Below are 18,363 nucleotides of genomic sequence, written 5' to 3'. Positions count from 1 at the left end.
AGTAGGACTGTACCAGTGATAAGTGTTGCTGAATAACTTTTAGCAGAAAGTAGTCTTAAAATCATTTGTTTTGACCACTCTAGGGATTTTTAAATAATGCTTTTTCTGCAGAATTGTTAATTGTGGGGTTGGGGGTGGGAATAGGACAAAGATAATAAAATCTGCTTTTATTAATCCTCAGGGATTTATTTCTGAAAGCAATTACTGTTTGCTGGGTTAATACCGTAAGCACGTATTTTAGGATCCCAAGTGCTTTTTTAAAGGAGGTTTTTGTAGTTCTCCCAAGTTTGTACTTTGGGAGCTGATGGGAACTCACCACGGTCACCTGCTGAGGGAGTCAGGATTTGAAGTGCAGCTTGAGTGAAGCAGGGCACTTCTGCAGGGTATAAACCGTGATGCAAATTGTTCCTTTCTTATGGTCAGACTACATTCTGTGCCCACACTGCTCATGGAGATTTAATGATGCTGCAGCGCAGAGGCACATGAAGTTTTGCAAAGAACAAGCTGCCCACTGTGCCTTTGCTGCAAAGCCCACCGGACAGGCTTTGGTAAGCACAGTGACACTGGTCTTGTCCTGGAGGCAGGTTTGCCAAACTGTAGTTTATGGTGAGTGAAGGCCTATATTAATATGAAACTCAAGATTCCAGGGAAGTCGGTAAACTCTTCAGACAAGACACGAGCTGAGCATCAGCTAGGGGTTCCCTGAAACGGGAACCCTTTGTCTGATGAAAAAAGTGACAGAATGTGATAGTACAAAAAAGTTGGACAACAATTTCTTCAGGCTCTTCTGCGATGGGATTCCAGGGTAACAGCTGTAGGGGAGCAGAAACCTGGCAGCTTTTGCAATACATAAAGCTCTTCCCGTTCAGTAAGGTTCCCTGCTGTCGGGCATGTTTGCTGTTCCCTGCAAATGTACCGCTGATTTATTCCCTGGTCACTAGACACGATGCCAAAGGGCTAAGTTCCTTTGAGGAACCCAAAAAGTGGAGCTAATTGACAGTCTCTTGAAGTGAGCTTCTATTTTATTATAGAAAAACCACGGCTTCCTAGTGGCAGGAGTCGTGTCTTTTCCCTTGTTCCTTCCTAGCACTGCTTCAACAGCGACTCGCAGAGTTTTCACTGGGTTCTGTAAGCTTCTTGCTAGAATGGAGTGTGGATTGTGCATCTTCTTTTTAAGGCAAGCAACCAGTGACTCAGAGGAAACCCCCAACCTTAACATTTGCTGTGTTATCACTTCAGAAGACAGTATACGAAGGTGCCAATACAGATGAACCTAGGCCAGGTAGGGAGTTCATTTAGCCGTATTTATGTTTTTCTTACAACAAACAAAATGTATTTGAAGTGGCGGGTGGCATTTTTAAAGCAGATCCTAGGCTTTGGAATCCAGTTTTCTGATAGAATAATGAAGTTTTAATATTTTGGGGTGGGTTTTTTTGCAAGTCCAGGCCTTGACATGAAACCCTAAACTCATTTCTGTACAACACTTTTTAGAAATAAGAAGGGCCAACAATTTCCAAGTGGATGTTGTTAATATTGAATGGCTTTCCCAGTCATTATCCTGATCCATTGTGTCGAGTGTATGCACAGAGGTTTTCGTGTAGGTCCGCAGGAGGGACATCTTAGCTGTCAGTTAGAGGTCCTCAAACAGATATATCTATATAGACCTAAAATATGTAGTCTGGATGTGAGGTTCCTTCTGTCCCATAAAGGACTCCATAACTTTTAATCTTTGATTTTAAGGTTCATTCTAAGTCCATTTAGATGAAGCATCAAGCTTTGTATGCTGTTTGTTCCATGTGACTTTCCCCTTGTTGATTCAGCCTTAAAAAAACCCAACAAAACCACCACATCCCTAAAAGAGTTCCCTTGAAACAGGATACCATATATTGTGTTTGCTAGCCCCAACTGCTGCCCGTAATCATGACCTGTATGCCGGTCTTGTCTATGCTTCTGATGTATTATGTCTGTGTTTAGAAGAGGTATTATAAAGTTATTTTAATGGTTATTTGTAGTATACAATTTGTGAACAATAATACATACTGCTCTGTCAATATCTTTGATCCCTATGGTTCAGGGTTTTATGATGAATTTATGTAGGTTATAGTTTTTTTACAGCCGATACATTTTTTAAATAATGATCTGCAGAGACCTCTCCAGGAATACTGAAGAAAACCAGAAAATCATTGGGTGAATCTACTGGAAAAAAATCTTCAGGAAAGTTTGGGTAAGAAATATATTTTTTTATTATTTCAACATTGTAACATGAAAGGACCTAATTTGCTTTTGTGTATATACAATACCCTTTTGCAGTGTTTGCTGTGTGAGCTTCTATGTGTTAATTGAAGCAACCAATTGCACTGAAAACTTTTGCAGAGCTCCTCATGTTCCCACTACAGGCTGCCGAGAATATTCATCTTGGTGTTAAATGTTCTTTGGTTTGGAGCAGCTCCATCTCAAGTAGGCAGTGACTGTGTTCTGCCGTAACAGGCATTCTGAGAGGATTTGCTGATTGATAATGCAGGTCTTGTGCTCTCACAATGTGCTTTTATTGTCTGAGGAAGATGCCAGCATCTGTTTCAATAATTGCTATGTCAGGATGATGGTGTGGAGTTTCTTCTTTCTTCTCAATGTTTACTTTCCCAGACCTTGATGTTTGGTGCTTCTGCTCTTCAGACCATGCAGTCAGTGTTGTTCCCATCTGGGGCCATGCAGAGTCATGTCAGAACAGCAAGGCGGCCTTCCAGCACCTGCTTAAGGTGGTTGTGGTGCTATTGTGCAAATGGCTCAGATGATCAGCATCTTGCACCCCTGTGAGATGCATACAAATGCAGAATATGAGATCCTGGCAGGGAATGTGGCCGAGATGCATTCCCTGTAGCTGGCAAGATATTTTGAGCCTGGGAGATGAGCTTGTGAAGAACGCTTAGAACGTGGGATGAGCAGTGATGTGCATAAAATCTGTTGCAGAGACTCACATTCAAAGTCTTTGCAGGGTCCTTCTATGTAGCGTTTTGCTGTCCTTGATTGACCTTCAACTGTGGGGAAGGCTGCAACAGGCATGGCAGTGTTCAGTCCACGGGGCCATCAACTCTACCTACCTTCTTGACTTTGCCAGCTACAGGAAAGGCTGTTGACAGCACCCAGTAGTCTCATCTGGTGTTCACTCCTCAGATGACCTGTGACTATGTTAACGGTGTGGTAACTCCTGTGGTTATTGTGCAGAGTCTTGCAGACCATCAACAGAGATTTACCGATAGCATCACCATTCTCGAGGTTTAGCCAGCAAACTCTGAAACTCGAGGCTTGATAGACTTGGGGAGGAGACAACTCTTTCCCTAGGGATACTGGTGAGTCCACGTGTCACTGGGGTTGCAGTTGCAGCCAGTTTACACAGGCTTGGGACAGTTGGTGCCTCCAGGTCCCCAGGACTGACAGCTATGTTAGCGTCCAAAATATGAGAGCCCTGTTGATGACCCTGGGAACTGTGGAAGCGACTGGCCTGGGTAAGCTTGTAGGTGCTGAGCCGTTGGCAACTGCTGTTGCATTTTCGCTAAAACTTGAGCTCTGCCAGGTGATTTGCAGAGTACTTTGGGCTAGTGAGACATCAGTTTCAGTGCTGCCCAACTGTGCTTTCTAGCTGAGAAAGCAGACGTGAGAAACTGGCTTTGAGCGGTGCAAATAAATGTTCTTATTCTTAATGTGTCTGGAAGTGGTTTCCAGGATGAGCTTCTCCATCACCTTCCCAGGGATCAAGATTTAATCTTCTCAGATAAAATGGAGTGAAATACAAGAGCTGTTTCTATACAAATAACAAGTATATGGCTATATAGCTTCTTGCTGCTTTCAGGCCACAAATCCGCAACAGAAGGTAGAGTGGCTGGTTGGCAAGGATGTGTTAAGGTTTTCTTCTGATGCATTATGGAAGACATTAAGCAACCCAGTTTTCCAGCACCTCTTCCACCTGAAGTGCTACAGCTACCACATGCAATAATAAGCAAACTGAAGTTCATTTCTTTTGTGGCTTACCGCCCCCCGTCCCCCATCCCCCCCTCAATGCTTTGCTGTGATATATTGAACAAGACAAATTAACATTTTGGAATTTCATGTATATATTTAATAGAATCTTCCAGTAAGCAATAAATGATAAATGATAGTGATTGATAAGTGATAAATGGCCATGTGTGCTGTGCATCAGTTTCAAAGCGCTTCAAGTTCAGAATAACTAAACCCAAATCTCATTCTCACATTAAAAACTTCAATTGCTTTTAGAGATTGATTGGTAAGACAGAAATGTTCTGGAGGCACATCTCTTCTTATTTTTTGGCCACCTGACTATTACCAGCCTTGGATCACCTTGCATAAACTTCCAGTGTTTCAACATGTTGGGTCTTTTTAGCCCAAAAATTTCCAATAAGGCTTTCAATTAAAATCCATAAGAATTTTCTTGCCTATTAAATATTTATGAAGTAAATGAAGATGGAAAGTAGTTGGACACAGCAGTAATAAATACCAGACCTTACAGAGTTCAATGAAACACTACGTAGGCTCTAGCTAATAGTGATTAGATAAATACAGAAAGAATTACACTGAAGGAAGTGTAACTCCTAGAGCTAGACTCAGAAACAGCTGGGAAATTAGCCCAAATATATTAAAGCAGTGCTGCTTAGCCTTTTTTTCAATCCAGAAAGAAGAGTGGGGGGAATCTCATACCAAACTATTCTGTGCAATGTTACCACAGTTGCTTTCTTTTACAAGCAAATCCTCAAAAGTTAGAGCAAGTTTTACTGTATTTTTGTTGTTGCTCCTGCCTCCCTGGTTATTTTCTGTCTGTGTGCAGAAGTGTTTGATTTCACAGCTCACTTTCCAGTAGCTTACATAAAATGTAATTATAGGGGCAGGAACAGTGTATTGAAGAACAGTACTTAAAAATTCTGCTAGCAGGAAATGAATCAATCATTAATACATGGAACTTACCACCCTATTTCAGCCTGTGAAAAACTCCCTGGAATTAACAGCAATTCATTGGTTAAGAAAATGGAGCATCCCAACAGGAACAGCTGGTAAAAACTGAAGGAAAAAAGAAATGAATGTGGTTCCCATAGGGGATTGGAACTGAGCACTAGAAATATTTATGTTTACATAAAGGATGCAGAGTCTTTTGGTTCCATGTAGTCTAATTTTAGCTCCTTGACATTATTTCAGCAGGTTTACATGGCTTCTTTTTATTTTTTTGTATGAGACCAAATGTTTTACAAGTTTCGCTATTTTATGGTATCATTTGATTACAGTAATTCTGTCGTTTAGCAGCCACATATTGCTCTGCTTCTACAGATTTTCAAGCAGAATTCAGATTAAAAAGTATTTTTATCTCTATTAGGATGTGAGGTAAAAAGGACTGAGATCTCCCAGATCCTTCTGTTCCATCTCTTAGCATGGCATAGCAGCTGCCTTCCCCCTGCCAGCTCTCTGCCCTTGCACCTTCTTCTCCCATTTGTACCAGAGAGGAGGGAGGACCGGCTACTGGCTGGGCTGCCTTCCTCCTCCGCTGCACCCCGGCGTGTGTGGAGCCACCTCTCCCCACACCGGTGCATGAGCCAAAGGCAGTGCCACCGGACAGATGTCCTGCAGCTCTTGCTGCCTTCTCCACTGTCGCTGCCTGAAGTCACACGTGCCTGCCTGGTGCAGCCCCGTCCTCTCAGACACACAGGTAAGCCCAGGGAGAGCTGGCGAGGACCTGCTCTGTTCCCGCACCCCTCCTTTAGCACTGCCTTGCCTATGGTATTAGCCCCACGAAACGGAAACTACTGCTCTTTCAGCAATGCAGTATTCAGGCCCACACCAGGCAGGTCTGCTGAGCCCAAAGAATTTGTTTGCACAGAAACAAATCATTCTCGAGCCTCAGCTACTGCTGGCCTCTCAAAAATGCTCACAGAAGTCCCCCTGACAAACCTATGAGAAAGTCCAGACCTACTTTAAGTATTAGATGACTTGGATGTACCTCCTGAGTTGTAAGAATTTTAAAACAAAACATTTTTTCTGCGAACAGAACCTTTTGAAATAACCTGCCTGCCTTTGTGGTGGGATATCATCAGCTTCCTCTATACTGATGATGTCAAGAATCTGCAAAAAGAAATTTGAATGGACTAAGAGTTAAAACTGCAATATTACGTACCTAAGGTTTGCTTCTGCTTTACTTTTTGACACAATCATTGTGTGATTTTTTTTTTTTAAAGCATTTTAATATCAAAGGTGGTTATTTTCTTTTTACTTGAATGAGGCTTGGTCTTTAACTTGTAGTTGCATATGGTAAGCATCTCTCATCAATGCATCTTTCCACGTTTCAGAACAGGCTGAGGTCAGGCAGCAGCACCGCCCTTGGCAGCTCAGAGCTCAGGCACCCTGCTACAGTTGAGCAGCTGAAAGAACACGTGTCAGTCTAGCTCAGTGTTTGCAAAACGTTTTCTTCTTAACATCTCTGTTTTAATTCAAAGTATTTCAGTAATTAATTACATGTTTTATAGAAGCACAAACCAAAATAAAAAAAATGTCTATTAAACAGTATACGATCAGGCAGTACTACAAAATTTCTGGGTTTGTTTGTTTGGTTTTTTTCTTACAAGTACATAAGCTTAAATGAAGCCAAGTGAATACAATTTGCAGGAACAAGGAAAACAATGCAGTAAGTGAATATACACACACCTTTCTAAGTCCAGATGAAAATATGAGCCTACCTGTAACAGCTGCTAACTGGGCATGGCTGTGCAGCACCACTCTTCCTCCTCCTGTTATCATTACAAGAATGATCTTAAACTTCCTTCTGGTTTGCCTTATGCCAAAAATTTTCATAACAAAAAATACCCCTCCAACAGTGTATCTGAAGAACATATTCTCGCACGAACTGTAATACAACAACCCTTCCTTAATCCAAGTACTGATAAACTTGTAAGAATATTTGCATCACTGTAGTTGTACAATGTCATTGTAGTTCATTAACAGCAAACCAGCAATCATTTAAAAATATTTTTTATTTGAAGCTGTTGGGAAATATTCCTGTGAATTAATGGGGGGGGGAAAAGAACACATTTGCTTCATGCTGTATTTGTAATGATCATTAAATACTATTAACTCTCTTTGGATTTAATGGAAGAGTAGCTCTCAGGGTTTGAAAATCTACTCAGATTGAGAAATTCTGCGTCTCTTTTAGCTGCAACGGAATCCATCAGTAACTGCATCATCCACTGAAACCAGGATTATTTTTTTTTGTAACTATGGGTTAGGCAAGAAAGTAAATCGTGAACAATTTGGTTTGTTGGGTTTTTTTTAAAATGTCATCTGCTGGGAGATGTGATTTTTGCAATTTCTGCTAGTTCACGCATCAGATGATAGGACTGTCACACCAACACATCATCAACTGGAAATGTACATGGACAATTTACCCCAGGAAACAAACAAAAGTCCACATGGTTCTGGTCTGGAAGAAACTAAGGCTGGAAGTCCAGCTGTAGCTGTCCCAATGCTACTGAGCAAAAGCCCTATGATTAAAATGGCCTCAGCTGTTATCACACCCACTAATTTCAGCCAACACTTGTGAGGCAGGTTCATAACCTGGTTGTAAACAGGGGCCCAGTGTCAACTCACCCCTGCAGCCCTTCTATGCATGGACCTGCCCCTGGCACCACAGAGGTGTCACTTGGTCACAGGCTCCCCTGGGCCAGGGTTGGCTTTCTGTGAAGGAATCCACATTTCAGATGGCTGTGACTAATGATCATTTCCCAGACTAAACAAAGGCCATTTCTATCAACAAAACGTGAATAAAGGCCCCTTAGGTAGGAAGCATTATTTTTTATTGAGTGTTAAATCAATTAAGCCTTAGCCCAGGGGGGTAACAAGTGCTTAAATTTAACCAAATGCTTCAGTGTTTCATGAGAGAGAAAGAGACAGACCAGTGTCTGATACCTTGCCAGATCCAGTTGTAAGTGAAAACTAATGTTTTGCTCTAACCTTTGAGACAACTCACTTCCCATTCTGAAAGCTGCACATATACAAGACATCAGTTCTTACACAGTCATGCAGAAGTGGTAGTTATTTCCAGCCCTAGAAAAAAAATGCAGGAGATGCACAGAGCTCGGTTGCACTTCAGAAAACAAAATCTAGTTAAACATAATCACAATAGTTATCTTCTTCATTTAAAAAAGGTGAAAAAAGGAGGTAAGATTTACTCTTGGAATGATTCTGATTTAAATTAAAGATTCATAAAGTTCAGTAATTGAGCGCTTAACAGAAATCTATGTGATGTTGATAAATTTTTTGTTATGTGTATAAATCTGCTGTGATTTATGGCTCATTAAAATTATTTTCCTGTGATTTCCCCCTTCTTCCCATTTATCCTAATCCTATTTCTCCTACTGCAGCAGCCATAGTTTCATTGTGCCTGTTATGATGCTTTGCTGTCATTGCAGGTATTTATTCAGTTGTTTGCAGGAAAAGGTAGAAACAAAAATATAGAGGGTGTTGAGGGAAGTATGTTAGTTCTCCTATTTTCATATGCTAAAAACCTAATAGTAGTATGAAAAATAGAGCTTCTTATTTATTAACATCCTGAATTTAACTACCATGTTCATAACATGCTTTGAAAATGTTTGGGGCAGTTTTTCTTCAAAACCAAACCAAACCACACCACCCCATCCTAACACATTTAAAAAGAACAGTCTCGAAAAAAAAGCCCAGCCAAACCACAGTGACAGTTATTTGAAGGCATGGTGAAAATGGGGCAACGTTACAGAATTGGTAGTGGACGGAAAGGAACGAGGAAGATGATGCAGATGGTTTATGGCCATCCCACCAGCTGCTAGCTGAAGACCTTGCTGTTGGCCAAGGCCATTCAGCCTGTGTGATGGTTCCTCTGGACCAAATGCCATCGTGATGTCCCCAGTAGTGTTCTGGTTGTCACCTGGTGGGAGCTGCCAGAAACTCATCACATGAGTTAGATCCATGAAAGGCAGGCTCGTAGTTTCAGCTGCTGCTTCTGTCTCCTTGTGCACTGGATACTTGTTAGTATCCCCTGCAGGCCCTGAGGAAGCTTCTTCCAGACTGATTTTGTGGAGAGATTGAGGTTCTGGTAACGGCAGGTCCTCAAGATGCACATTGTAACCCTTAACATCCACTTTTATTGGCAGATTCTTGAGGGATCCTGCTGCAAATGAGGTAGAACTAATGTCATATTTATTAGGCTGCTGAAGGTTCAGGTTGGCCGGAATGGCTGCTGAGCATGGTGCGGGATGGACAGCTGGAAGGCCGTCTGCACAGCCCATCCTTTGCAAGTGAGAAGTTTCAAGAGGAAGAGCGGTTTCTAAGCTCGGCTGGGAATGGAGATGTGAACAGTTGTATTCCTCTGATTCTGAACTATTCAAAATCCCATTCTGCACAGACACCCCTTCAGGAAAAGGGGGCAGTGTGCTGGCATCTTCCTTCAGTCTGAATGGAAAAAGCTGGTCAAGGAGACCCACTGAATCACCATTCTGCAACCTGCTTTTCAGCAGTTCTTGTGAATGAGTCTTCCTAGTATGGCGGGTCAAGTGGTCCTTCCGCCCAAACCTCTGGGCGCAAAACTGGCACAGAAAGTCTTTGCAGCCTGTGTGAACTACCATGTGACGTCGCACATCTTTACGGGTATAGAAGTGACGCTCACAGTGGTCACACTTATGTTTCTTTTCCTTTGTGTTGCCAGCTGGCTTCCCTGCATGGCTTTTGAGGTGTTCCAACAAAACTTCAGTACCACCAAACTCCTGGGCACATACCCTACAGGTAAGGTCCCCACTGGTGGCTGCATGCAGAGCCAAGTGTCTCTTATAGCCTAGCTTGGTGTTGTACTTCTTGCCACAGTCTTCACACTTGAAGGCCATCTTGTTAGGGTCATGAGTCTGAAGGTGGTTCTTTAGATGGTCTTTCCTGTGAAAGGTCTTCTCACAGTAGCCACACTGGTGAGATTTCTCTGGAGAATGAGTGGCTGAATGCCTAAGACAAAAACAACAAAAAATTTATTGGTATTTACATTTACTCTAGTACATTTACTCCTGCAGCTTCAAGACTTGACAACACTGGCATTCTTGAAGGAAGGCATTTTCAAAAGTTCACAGATTATTAGTATAAGCTTAACTTTTTTTTTTGGGGGGGAAGGTGTTAATCATAAAGCATAGATTAGGTTTAAAACTGCTCAACATAATCTTTTTGAGTAGTCACTGCAATTGAGAAAGACTAATTTTCTCCAATTCCACCAAAACAGGAATAATAAAAACTAGAATTCAGAGAATAACTGTCGCTAGGACACCTCAGAGGAAAAAGATGTCCTTATTTTTTTCCCCACACCCCCATCAGACAAGGAATGCCTTCAGAGCTGTACCTGAGCAGTTTATATTTGGAAATGAAGGCTTTTGTGCATCCGTGCTGTGAACACTTGTAGGGACGCTCCCCTTTGTGCACGTAACTGTGGACTGTGAGCTTGTCAATGGAATCGAATAGCTTCCCACAGAGTCGGCACGGGTAACTGTCTGGCTGCTTCACTTCTCTTCCCTTCAACAGTGAAGACCGGCTGTTTCTCCATTTAGGTATAAACCTCACAAGAGCATCACAAGTGCTTCCTGAGCTGGCACAGCCAAGCTTTGCAGCAGAGGAACAGGAAATGGTCCCAAAGCACTGAGCAATGCTTTTGCCTAATGCTGTTCCTCTCAGTTTCCCTTTAACTTTGCTTTTTGCTTTTACAGGTCCCAATTTATTTTGTGGTCTGAACTTGGTGGTAACAACTCGGTCTTTAAGGATGCACTGGTGAGATTCCAGCAGAGCAAAAGTTGCAAAAGTGCTTCTACAGGTGGAGCATATCCAAGGGTCTACGGGCTCTTTCTGCAATAAAAAGAGAAACAGGTCCTTCTTGTTAGCCATGCTAAGGAAACGTAATTTTCTTCTCACTGACCCTGCATCTTCTGGGCTTTCCCAAGACCTGTGATTGTCCTTTGATATTTACTTCAATGTACTACCACACAGCCGTTCAATTTGAAATGGATTCTCTCTAGAAATCTACAAACTCAAAGGGGAAAAAATGGCTGGCTGAATACTGAGTTCCATGTTTTTGTTTAGCATTTACTGTAACAGTTCCGAGTTGTTCACCTTTGTTTATTTGTGCTTACTGAATTCCAAAGTCTCTACATTTGTTCCTGTTACGGAATTGCTCATAGAAGCAGTTGCAATTTGTATCTTATCCTTAGACTGACACAATTTATCTGCTATTGCAACAGTACAAAAATTGGGTGGGTTTCTGAACACAAATGTATTTTAGCCATACAGGACTTCCCTATATTTTGGGCCAAATCCATGCTTTACCAGGCAGCAATAGTTAATGCCTCCAGGACAGTATTCCTCGCTTAGCTTGACATTTGGCATTAGACTTTCTTAAACTTAATAACAAACACCTTAGGCTTGGGGATCTCAAACCTATCCTGACTTAGAGGCATTAAAACATTTTTCTGGCAAGCAACACATTATTGGGAAGCATTATTTCTGTGGAAATAAGAGCTCTACTTGCTTCTGTTGGATTCTCTTTAAATACTGACATTCTAAAAATTCCAATGAAAAACAAAAAAAAACCAACAAACCCAGTCACTGATGAAATGTACTTCCAATTAATACACGGCCATGTGCTTCCTTAGCTGCCTCTACATTTTATGTAAGCTTCTCATAACATGTCCTTACTTCCCCTGGCTCTTGGGCTAGCTTGCTCTGGAGAGCATGGTAAGGCTATGTCCCCTCTGTTTGAGAAAGCATGAAAATAAACTGTAATTTACTGTCCTGCGATGGCTTGAATGCAGATTAAGGGTACTTACTCCTACGGGAGGCAAAGGATAGACATCAGATTCTTCTTTAATGAAGACTGCAGAAGCTTCCATAAATTTGGCATAATCGGCAGCATACCACACTTTCAGTTCTGTGTGGGGTTCAATTGGCTGTGAATGGAAGAAATCAGCATGTTTAATTGTGCCAGTTTTCCTGTGCCAAACAATACTGCGGGTTGGAGGGGTAGGGGTGCGCAATTTATTGTCCTTACCCAAGCTGTACTCTTTGAATCAGCTCAAATTATTGGTAACATCGTTCTGAGATCCAAGCACTTTTTGAGCGTTACTATCCGCTAGGGTTTGACACTTTCACAGTTTCTAAAAGCAGAAATGCCATATACAGAGATTTGGGGGGGGGCAGTAACAGGAGGGGTGCCTCGGCCCTCATGACCTTTGTTCAGTGAGATGTGTTGTCTGTGAGGTCCAGACATCCAGCAGTCCTTCCAGGCAACACCCCATGCCCATTCCTTGATGTCTCAAAGCCCACTGAACACAACACTTAACTACAGGATACAGGCAAAGGAAAAATGCATCGTGAAAGCACAACAGCTTGGATGCCTCCTGGATGAGTCGCATGGTTGTGTCGTAGTACCCACTGCGCGTGGGTGCAGAGCTGATCACTATGTGGGCTGCAAGTCAAATTTGTGTGTTTCCATGCACTGACTCCGATGTGCCAGACTCACTATACATGTGTTTTACTGCACCTCTGCCCCCCTTTCACTGAAGCCTGCCCACACAGGACTAAGGGAACCCATAATCTAGTGTTTCCCGTCCAGCCATGCCTGCCCAAATCTTTCCTTAGACTGGACTATAACCTCCTCTGACAAATACTTTCAGTCAATAATACAGTAAATAGAAGAAGACAGCACTGATTACACTCACTGGCTAAAGATGTATTAGTTATTTAAAAGCAAAGGAGAAAACTAACTTTGGGGTCATGATTTACATGACTCCCTGGCCCTGTACACAATTTTCTTAATTTCAGCATTGTTGCAACAGGGGTAGAGCCAATCTGCACTGTACCTGTAGTTTTATTTTAAATAAGCTAAACTTGTGCCACTGAAAAGAACCAGCTAGCCTGGAAGGACTGCAGCTGAGTCTTATTCCACAAAATGTGACATCTTACAATGCACTTATTTTATAACATTGGTGTTAGATAAGCATAGTAGGTGAAAGTCAACTCAGATTGTGAATGCTGACAGATGACAGGTAACTGCGTGTATAATGTTGAAAACTGAACTTTTGAACTCCCAAGCACAAGCCTGCTTGCTAACTACAACCAGTGTGGGTTGGTTGTATGTTTTGATAACACCTGGCCTAAATGTGCTGAATTCTCCACTCAATAAAGGACATGAGGCAGAGCCACCAACTAGGAGGCTGATCAGGCATCATGCTCCTGCATATAGTCTATTTAGATGGAGAAAACCAAGCCTCAGGGAGCTTTGCAGGGACAAATGCCTGGGGATGCACTGGGACCTTGGCCAGTGACACCTGAAACTGGTACCCAGAAACAGCTGCACAGCATGATACTGTCATGACTTTCTGCCCAGCATTCCTGGACCAGTGGCAATCTCCTCTGTGGGAAGCTGAGACCCAGTCATCCATGTGACTTTGGAGGGAGAGCAAGTGCATCAGTGTGTGAAATAGTCAAGTAAGGTAACAGTAAAACTGAGATTAAACACCAGTATCCAAATCCATTACTAGTTGTCATTTATTGTGTCTCAGAGTCTGAGAACTGTCTCAAAAACACTTAAGAGAAAGCTATGGTAGCACCCACGTGAAACTCCTGTGATCAGACAGACAGCAACCATGGATCACTTTTATCCCCTCACAATTCTGTAATTTTTTAAAGCATTTATTTCTAGGACTGCAGTCATTAGATCAGCAAGTACGCCAATGGTGCTGTTAGTATACCACTCACATGTATGCTTTTGTAGCTGCAGTTTCATGTCACTGAAATCCCATCTCTTTGTAAAAACTGAGTAAAGAAGCCAATCCTTCTATTCCCAAATTAACAGACTATATTCAAAATAACTTGAGAAAATATTTTCACAACCAGCCCTAAAGCAGCCTCATGCAGGGCATGCCTAAGTGTAGCAAAAGGCTACCACTTCCACTGAGCAGGACAAAACCTGCAGGATGCCACAGTACCACAAACAATACCAGGACTTTGGAAAAATAAAGCCCAAGTAACTCCCTATGATACACAGCACAGTAAAGGTTCCAAGACACATTCCTAATCCTAAAATACTCTTCATGTCAGTATATAGAATGCAACTCTCCATTTGTTCCAATGAGCAGAGTTCTACTAGTTCAATAGTATTTAAATTATACTGGAAATTGTGAGTTACCAGTCCGTAACTACAACTTCTTAGAAAAGCATTTGTTCATGCTTACCAAATACAGTAGTATTAATCCTCTCAGTTTCACAAGTGCAGCGTGCATTTAAGATCAAACTGAAATCTCAAATGGTATGGACTGCATCGGAATCTCAAACGCAGCCTAAACAATGACTCAGATTAGCATATGCTATCTTATGTTGATTTTGGTTTTTTTAAAACAAATACCTTAATATTAATCCAAAAGAAGTACTTTATACTGTTATAAAGACTTGGAAGCTGTTAAGTGTTATCACTAGTAACTTACTCTCACATCATCACTGTGTGATAAATATTTTTCTCATGTAAAGGTAGAGAAACACATATACCACAGAAACATATGCCAATCCTGGAAACTAAACTGAAATGCTGGATTTTAATCCCACAGTAACTTCTTTTGACTAAATATTCTCTCTTTTTTTTTTTTTTAATTTGTAATGTTGCTCACAATGATATACAAGCATTAACTTAAATATTAAAACAGTAAACAATGAATGTTCAACATAAAAATTTCAGTTTCCTAAGTGTACAAAAAAGTCGTGATTACAGCAAATTTTGCCTGAGAAAGCGGCCAAAGCAAAAAAACCCAAAACTGTATGTTCCAGTGTCATTTATAAATAGAGAGTACTTTGTTCTCTCTCCTCCAATGAAGATGCAGTCCAGAATCTCTAACATAAACTGATAATTTCATGGCAACATTGCAGTATTTTAGGTTCTGCAGTCAAGTTTTCAGACAACAAGCACAGAAAATAGTTTGAAAAGATTCTGCTTAGCACCCTATTCCTAAGCACCTGGTAACACACTCAGAATACAATGCATGTCCAAAATTGTAATAAACAAAAGGAATGTGTTCATTCTTTCCAGGATGAAGTAGTTTTGAATGTAACAATGCTAGATAATCTCACCACATACCTATCTGGAACTGAAGAACTTTGCAACATTCAGGTTTAAACAACGCCATCATGAATGGTATTTCTGTTTCCCCCTGCTCAGTTTCTTCGCTACCCACAACAGCAGGTATGCACCACCTTTTACTGGAAACCCCCGTACGCTGTTTGCTTTATTACGGATTAAGTGATATAAAAGGTGGTATGTAATAAAGATCTAGTTGGCAGAATATATTCAACCTTTCATCTGTAAAAGAGGGTTAGCCTTTCAGAACTTTTGCCTATGAATTTCCATTTGGATTTTAGGTAAAGCAATGTGGATTTAACTACCTTAACAGTTGTGAAGTAGACTTCTCCACAGTGCTGATAAGCCACAAGGGTCTGTTCTTCTTGGTTCCGGGCTAGCCGGACAAACATCATCCAGTTTCCACAGTCTTCATTGGGAGTGTCCAGAAAGTACTTCCCTCCATCTTTCAATACCTGAAACAAAGGGGGAAGACAGGAGAAAGAACATGATAAAACCAAGTCCTCTATAGATGCACGCTAGTCTTCTTTAACTTGGAATCATGGCTATCAGTTACTTACCCTGTCTTGGTCACACACCCTTTGAAATCGTGGTTGTTTTGAAATAGATCACTCTTAAAGAATACCAAGTGCAAAAGAAAGTACGAATGAATACCTGTCAAACAGCTACTAAAATAACTGTAGGCCTTTGTATGTATTTCCAGTTTATATTTCATCATTTTTATGTTATATAAAGATAATATTATAAGAACTAAGTGCAGGCAGGTAGAAAGATAAGCTTTATGCCTTAATGTACTTCCTGAGTACTTGATAATCTCAAACTTTAGTGCTGTATTAACACTACCTCTTGCATGGAACAATTGTATAACTTGTGTAATAAGATCAGAGAGGTAACATACAATACAATGGCATTTTAATTGTCTTCTCTTTTTCCCCTTAACAATGCAAAAAGTAAATACAGATGAAGATTTGTGCCAAAAGATCTCTTCCTTTTTGCTTTACTTCATTCTTCCTACGCTCCTTTCCAAGAGAATGCCTCTATGAGGCAAACACTCCCAACCTCGTACAAGACAGTTGCTTTTCTGCAATATAGTCTTGAACATGGGCAGCTGAAGCTGTACAACAGACGTCAGTACAGCATGTATCTGTTCTACTAAGCATGTAACTGAGCAATTAACTGGAAAAAAAAAGTTGTGTTTCCATTGCTTCTGGGAACTTTTTATCTAACTTTGTCATGTTTCCAATGAAAACACCTGCCTGTAGGACAAGTTTGGTCACATACTCGGAATGCTGCTAGGGAGAAGTTAAGGCAGCTACTGCCGTCATGTAGGAAACTTGGGACTCCAGTCTCCTGAAGAAACAATCCATTCATCTGTTAGAGCTGTGCTTTTATCATTGTATACCTTTAAGCAAACGGGGCTGACTGATAGAGGATAGGGTGTGGTTTACAATGGCTTGGTGAAGAGGAAGGAACTGGGTGCTTAGCTCATCCATGCTCACAAGCTTGTTAGAGAAGTAAGTTTTCTGCATTTGTGAGAACTAAAGTGTCTCATAAAAAGAGAGAAGAAATTTAGTTATGGAGAAGAACAAATCCTCTCTGGTGTCAATATGGCATGAAAATCCCACAGAAGGACAGCGTTGCTTTCCTAGCAGATCACTCACATGACTTCCACGAGCAAATCAAGTTTACAGCGATTACTGAAGCTATTACTTTTGCCCTCAAAGGAAGTTACAGAAGTGTCTGTACCTATGCCTTCCTCCACATCACACAGTGTTTTTCAGTCCCAAGCTTCTGCACAAAGCTCAAATGAAAACATAAAGCATGTCACATGACAGTTGCTGGTGGTCCCTCTCTCCTGGGAGGTGAGAAGGCCTGATAAGAAATGCAGGCTCCGGAAGAACTGGGACCTGTTGGAAGTCCTGATGGAGGCTGTGGCTTGACCACGGACTTGCGTATGACAGAGGTGTGCCCGGGCATGGCCCTGTGCCGCAAAATGCAAAGACTGGAGCCTAGAGGATTATGATCAACTATTGCTCCCAAGGAATTCCTGTGGGAAAGGATGTGCATGTACATTATGTTTAAGCTAGGCTAGTCCTGAGAGGCCACCATTTGTGCTCAATAAAATACAAACAATAATGTCACAGCCCAGATGCGCATACAGCAAGGGATGGTACCAGCCCCAAATAACAATCTGACTAAATGAACTGAGTTAGAGCACTGTGTGTCAAAGTTTATACATGATCACATCATTAAGAAGTGCTTCCCCATCCCTGGCACTGTTCCTCCCTACTAAGCAGGTGCCTTAGTGTATATTTCTGTCACTATTGCTAACTCAGCGCACAAACTTAACCCTCCCAGTGGCATGGTGTTAAGCACAAATCCTTTTGTCTCATCTGGGAAGACAATACTATCCTTGGATACTTCCAGTGTCTGTGCTCTGTGAAAAGTTTATTGAGAGTAAATCACCCCATAAGTGGTAAAAGTAGAAAACAGGAAAGCAAAATTCTAGAAAACACAATATATGGGAACATTTTGGTACGTCAGATTATGCTGTGCTGTCTAATAATGTGATTTACATCCATGCATACAGATCAGATGTACAATTGATTAACTAGATCAGACGTCAAATTGACTGGTTAAAATACATAAATGCATACGAACTGTTAAAGATACATATGCACTTCATAGTAAGTCACTGGGTTTTTACCTGCAAGACTAGCCTGCTCTCATCATAGCGGGTCAGTTTTGTAGACAGTTGACCGACATAAGGACCAAACTGTGTTCTCTTCTGTATTACTTTCTTTGCAAATACTCCAAGGACTGTGAATAAAAAAAGACCAGTCTAATATTAATATAGACATCACTATTTAGTGTATATTTACAGTTGTGAAAATGGAGCTAAACACAATAGTTCAGAACCCATGAACAGTTCTTCTAGACAAATAACCCACATAAATAATTCTAATGGAAAGAATCTAAAATGGATATAAATATGTATAGACATTTTTTTAAAAAATGGGTATTACGTTAAATACAGAAATGCCTAAAGTACATGACAGGATATTAAACTGAGTATGCAACACAAATGTGTTGATACTCTTCAACCTACAAGCTGATGTTATCATAGTGCTCTGCTTGTTGGCATAATTTACGAGGTTGTTCTCTCCACATATGAGTGGGGAGATCCTATA

The 18,363-nt window shown here is 41.2% G+C and overlaps 1 protein-coding gene across 6 annotated transcripts in view; it reads right to left on the bottom strand.

Annotated features, from left to right (window-relative positions):
• Positions 1-1,745: 1,745 nt before the first annotated feature.
• PLAGL1 (PLAG1 like zinc finger 1) overlaps positions 1,746-18,363 on the bottom strand; it is a 53,411-nt gene continuing 36,793 nt past the window's right edge. For 4 of the 6 annotated variants that reach the window (XM_080390061.1, XM_080390062.1, XM_080390064.1 and 1 more), the window contains 5 exons: positions 17,880-17,992; positions 15,478-15,627; positions 11,874-11,993; positions 10,400-10,896; positions 5,087-10,014 (listed from right to left, as the gene is read on the bottom strand). In XM_080390061.1, coding sequence (XP_080246187.1) covers positions 8,745-10,014; positions 10,400-10,896; positions 11,874-11,993; positions 15,478-15,627; positions 17,880-17,992 — 2,150 coding nt within the window. In that variant the 3' untranslated portion in view covers positions 5,087-8,744. Of the gene's footprint in view, positions 3,976-4,974; positions 10,015-10,399; positions 10,897-11,873; positions 11,994-15,477; positions 15,628-17,879; positions 17,993-18,363 lie in introns of those variants that run through there. The other 2 variants (XR_013928575.1, XM_080390065.1) reach the window with 2 other exon arrangements.

The sequence above is a fragment of the Falco punctatus genome (assembly GCF_963210335.1).
Source record: "Falco punctatus genome assembly, chromosome: 5".
NCBI classification, from domain to species: domain Eukaryota; kingdom Metazoa; phylum Chordata; class Aves; order Falconiformes; family Falconidae; genus Falco; species Falco punctatus.
Note: the sequence above shows the minus strand (reverse complement) of the source record. Positions and strands in the feature narration are given on the sequence as shown.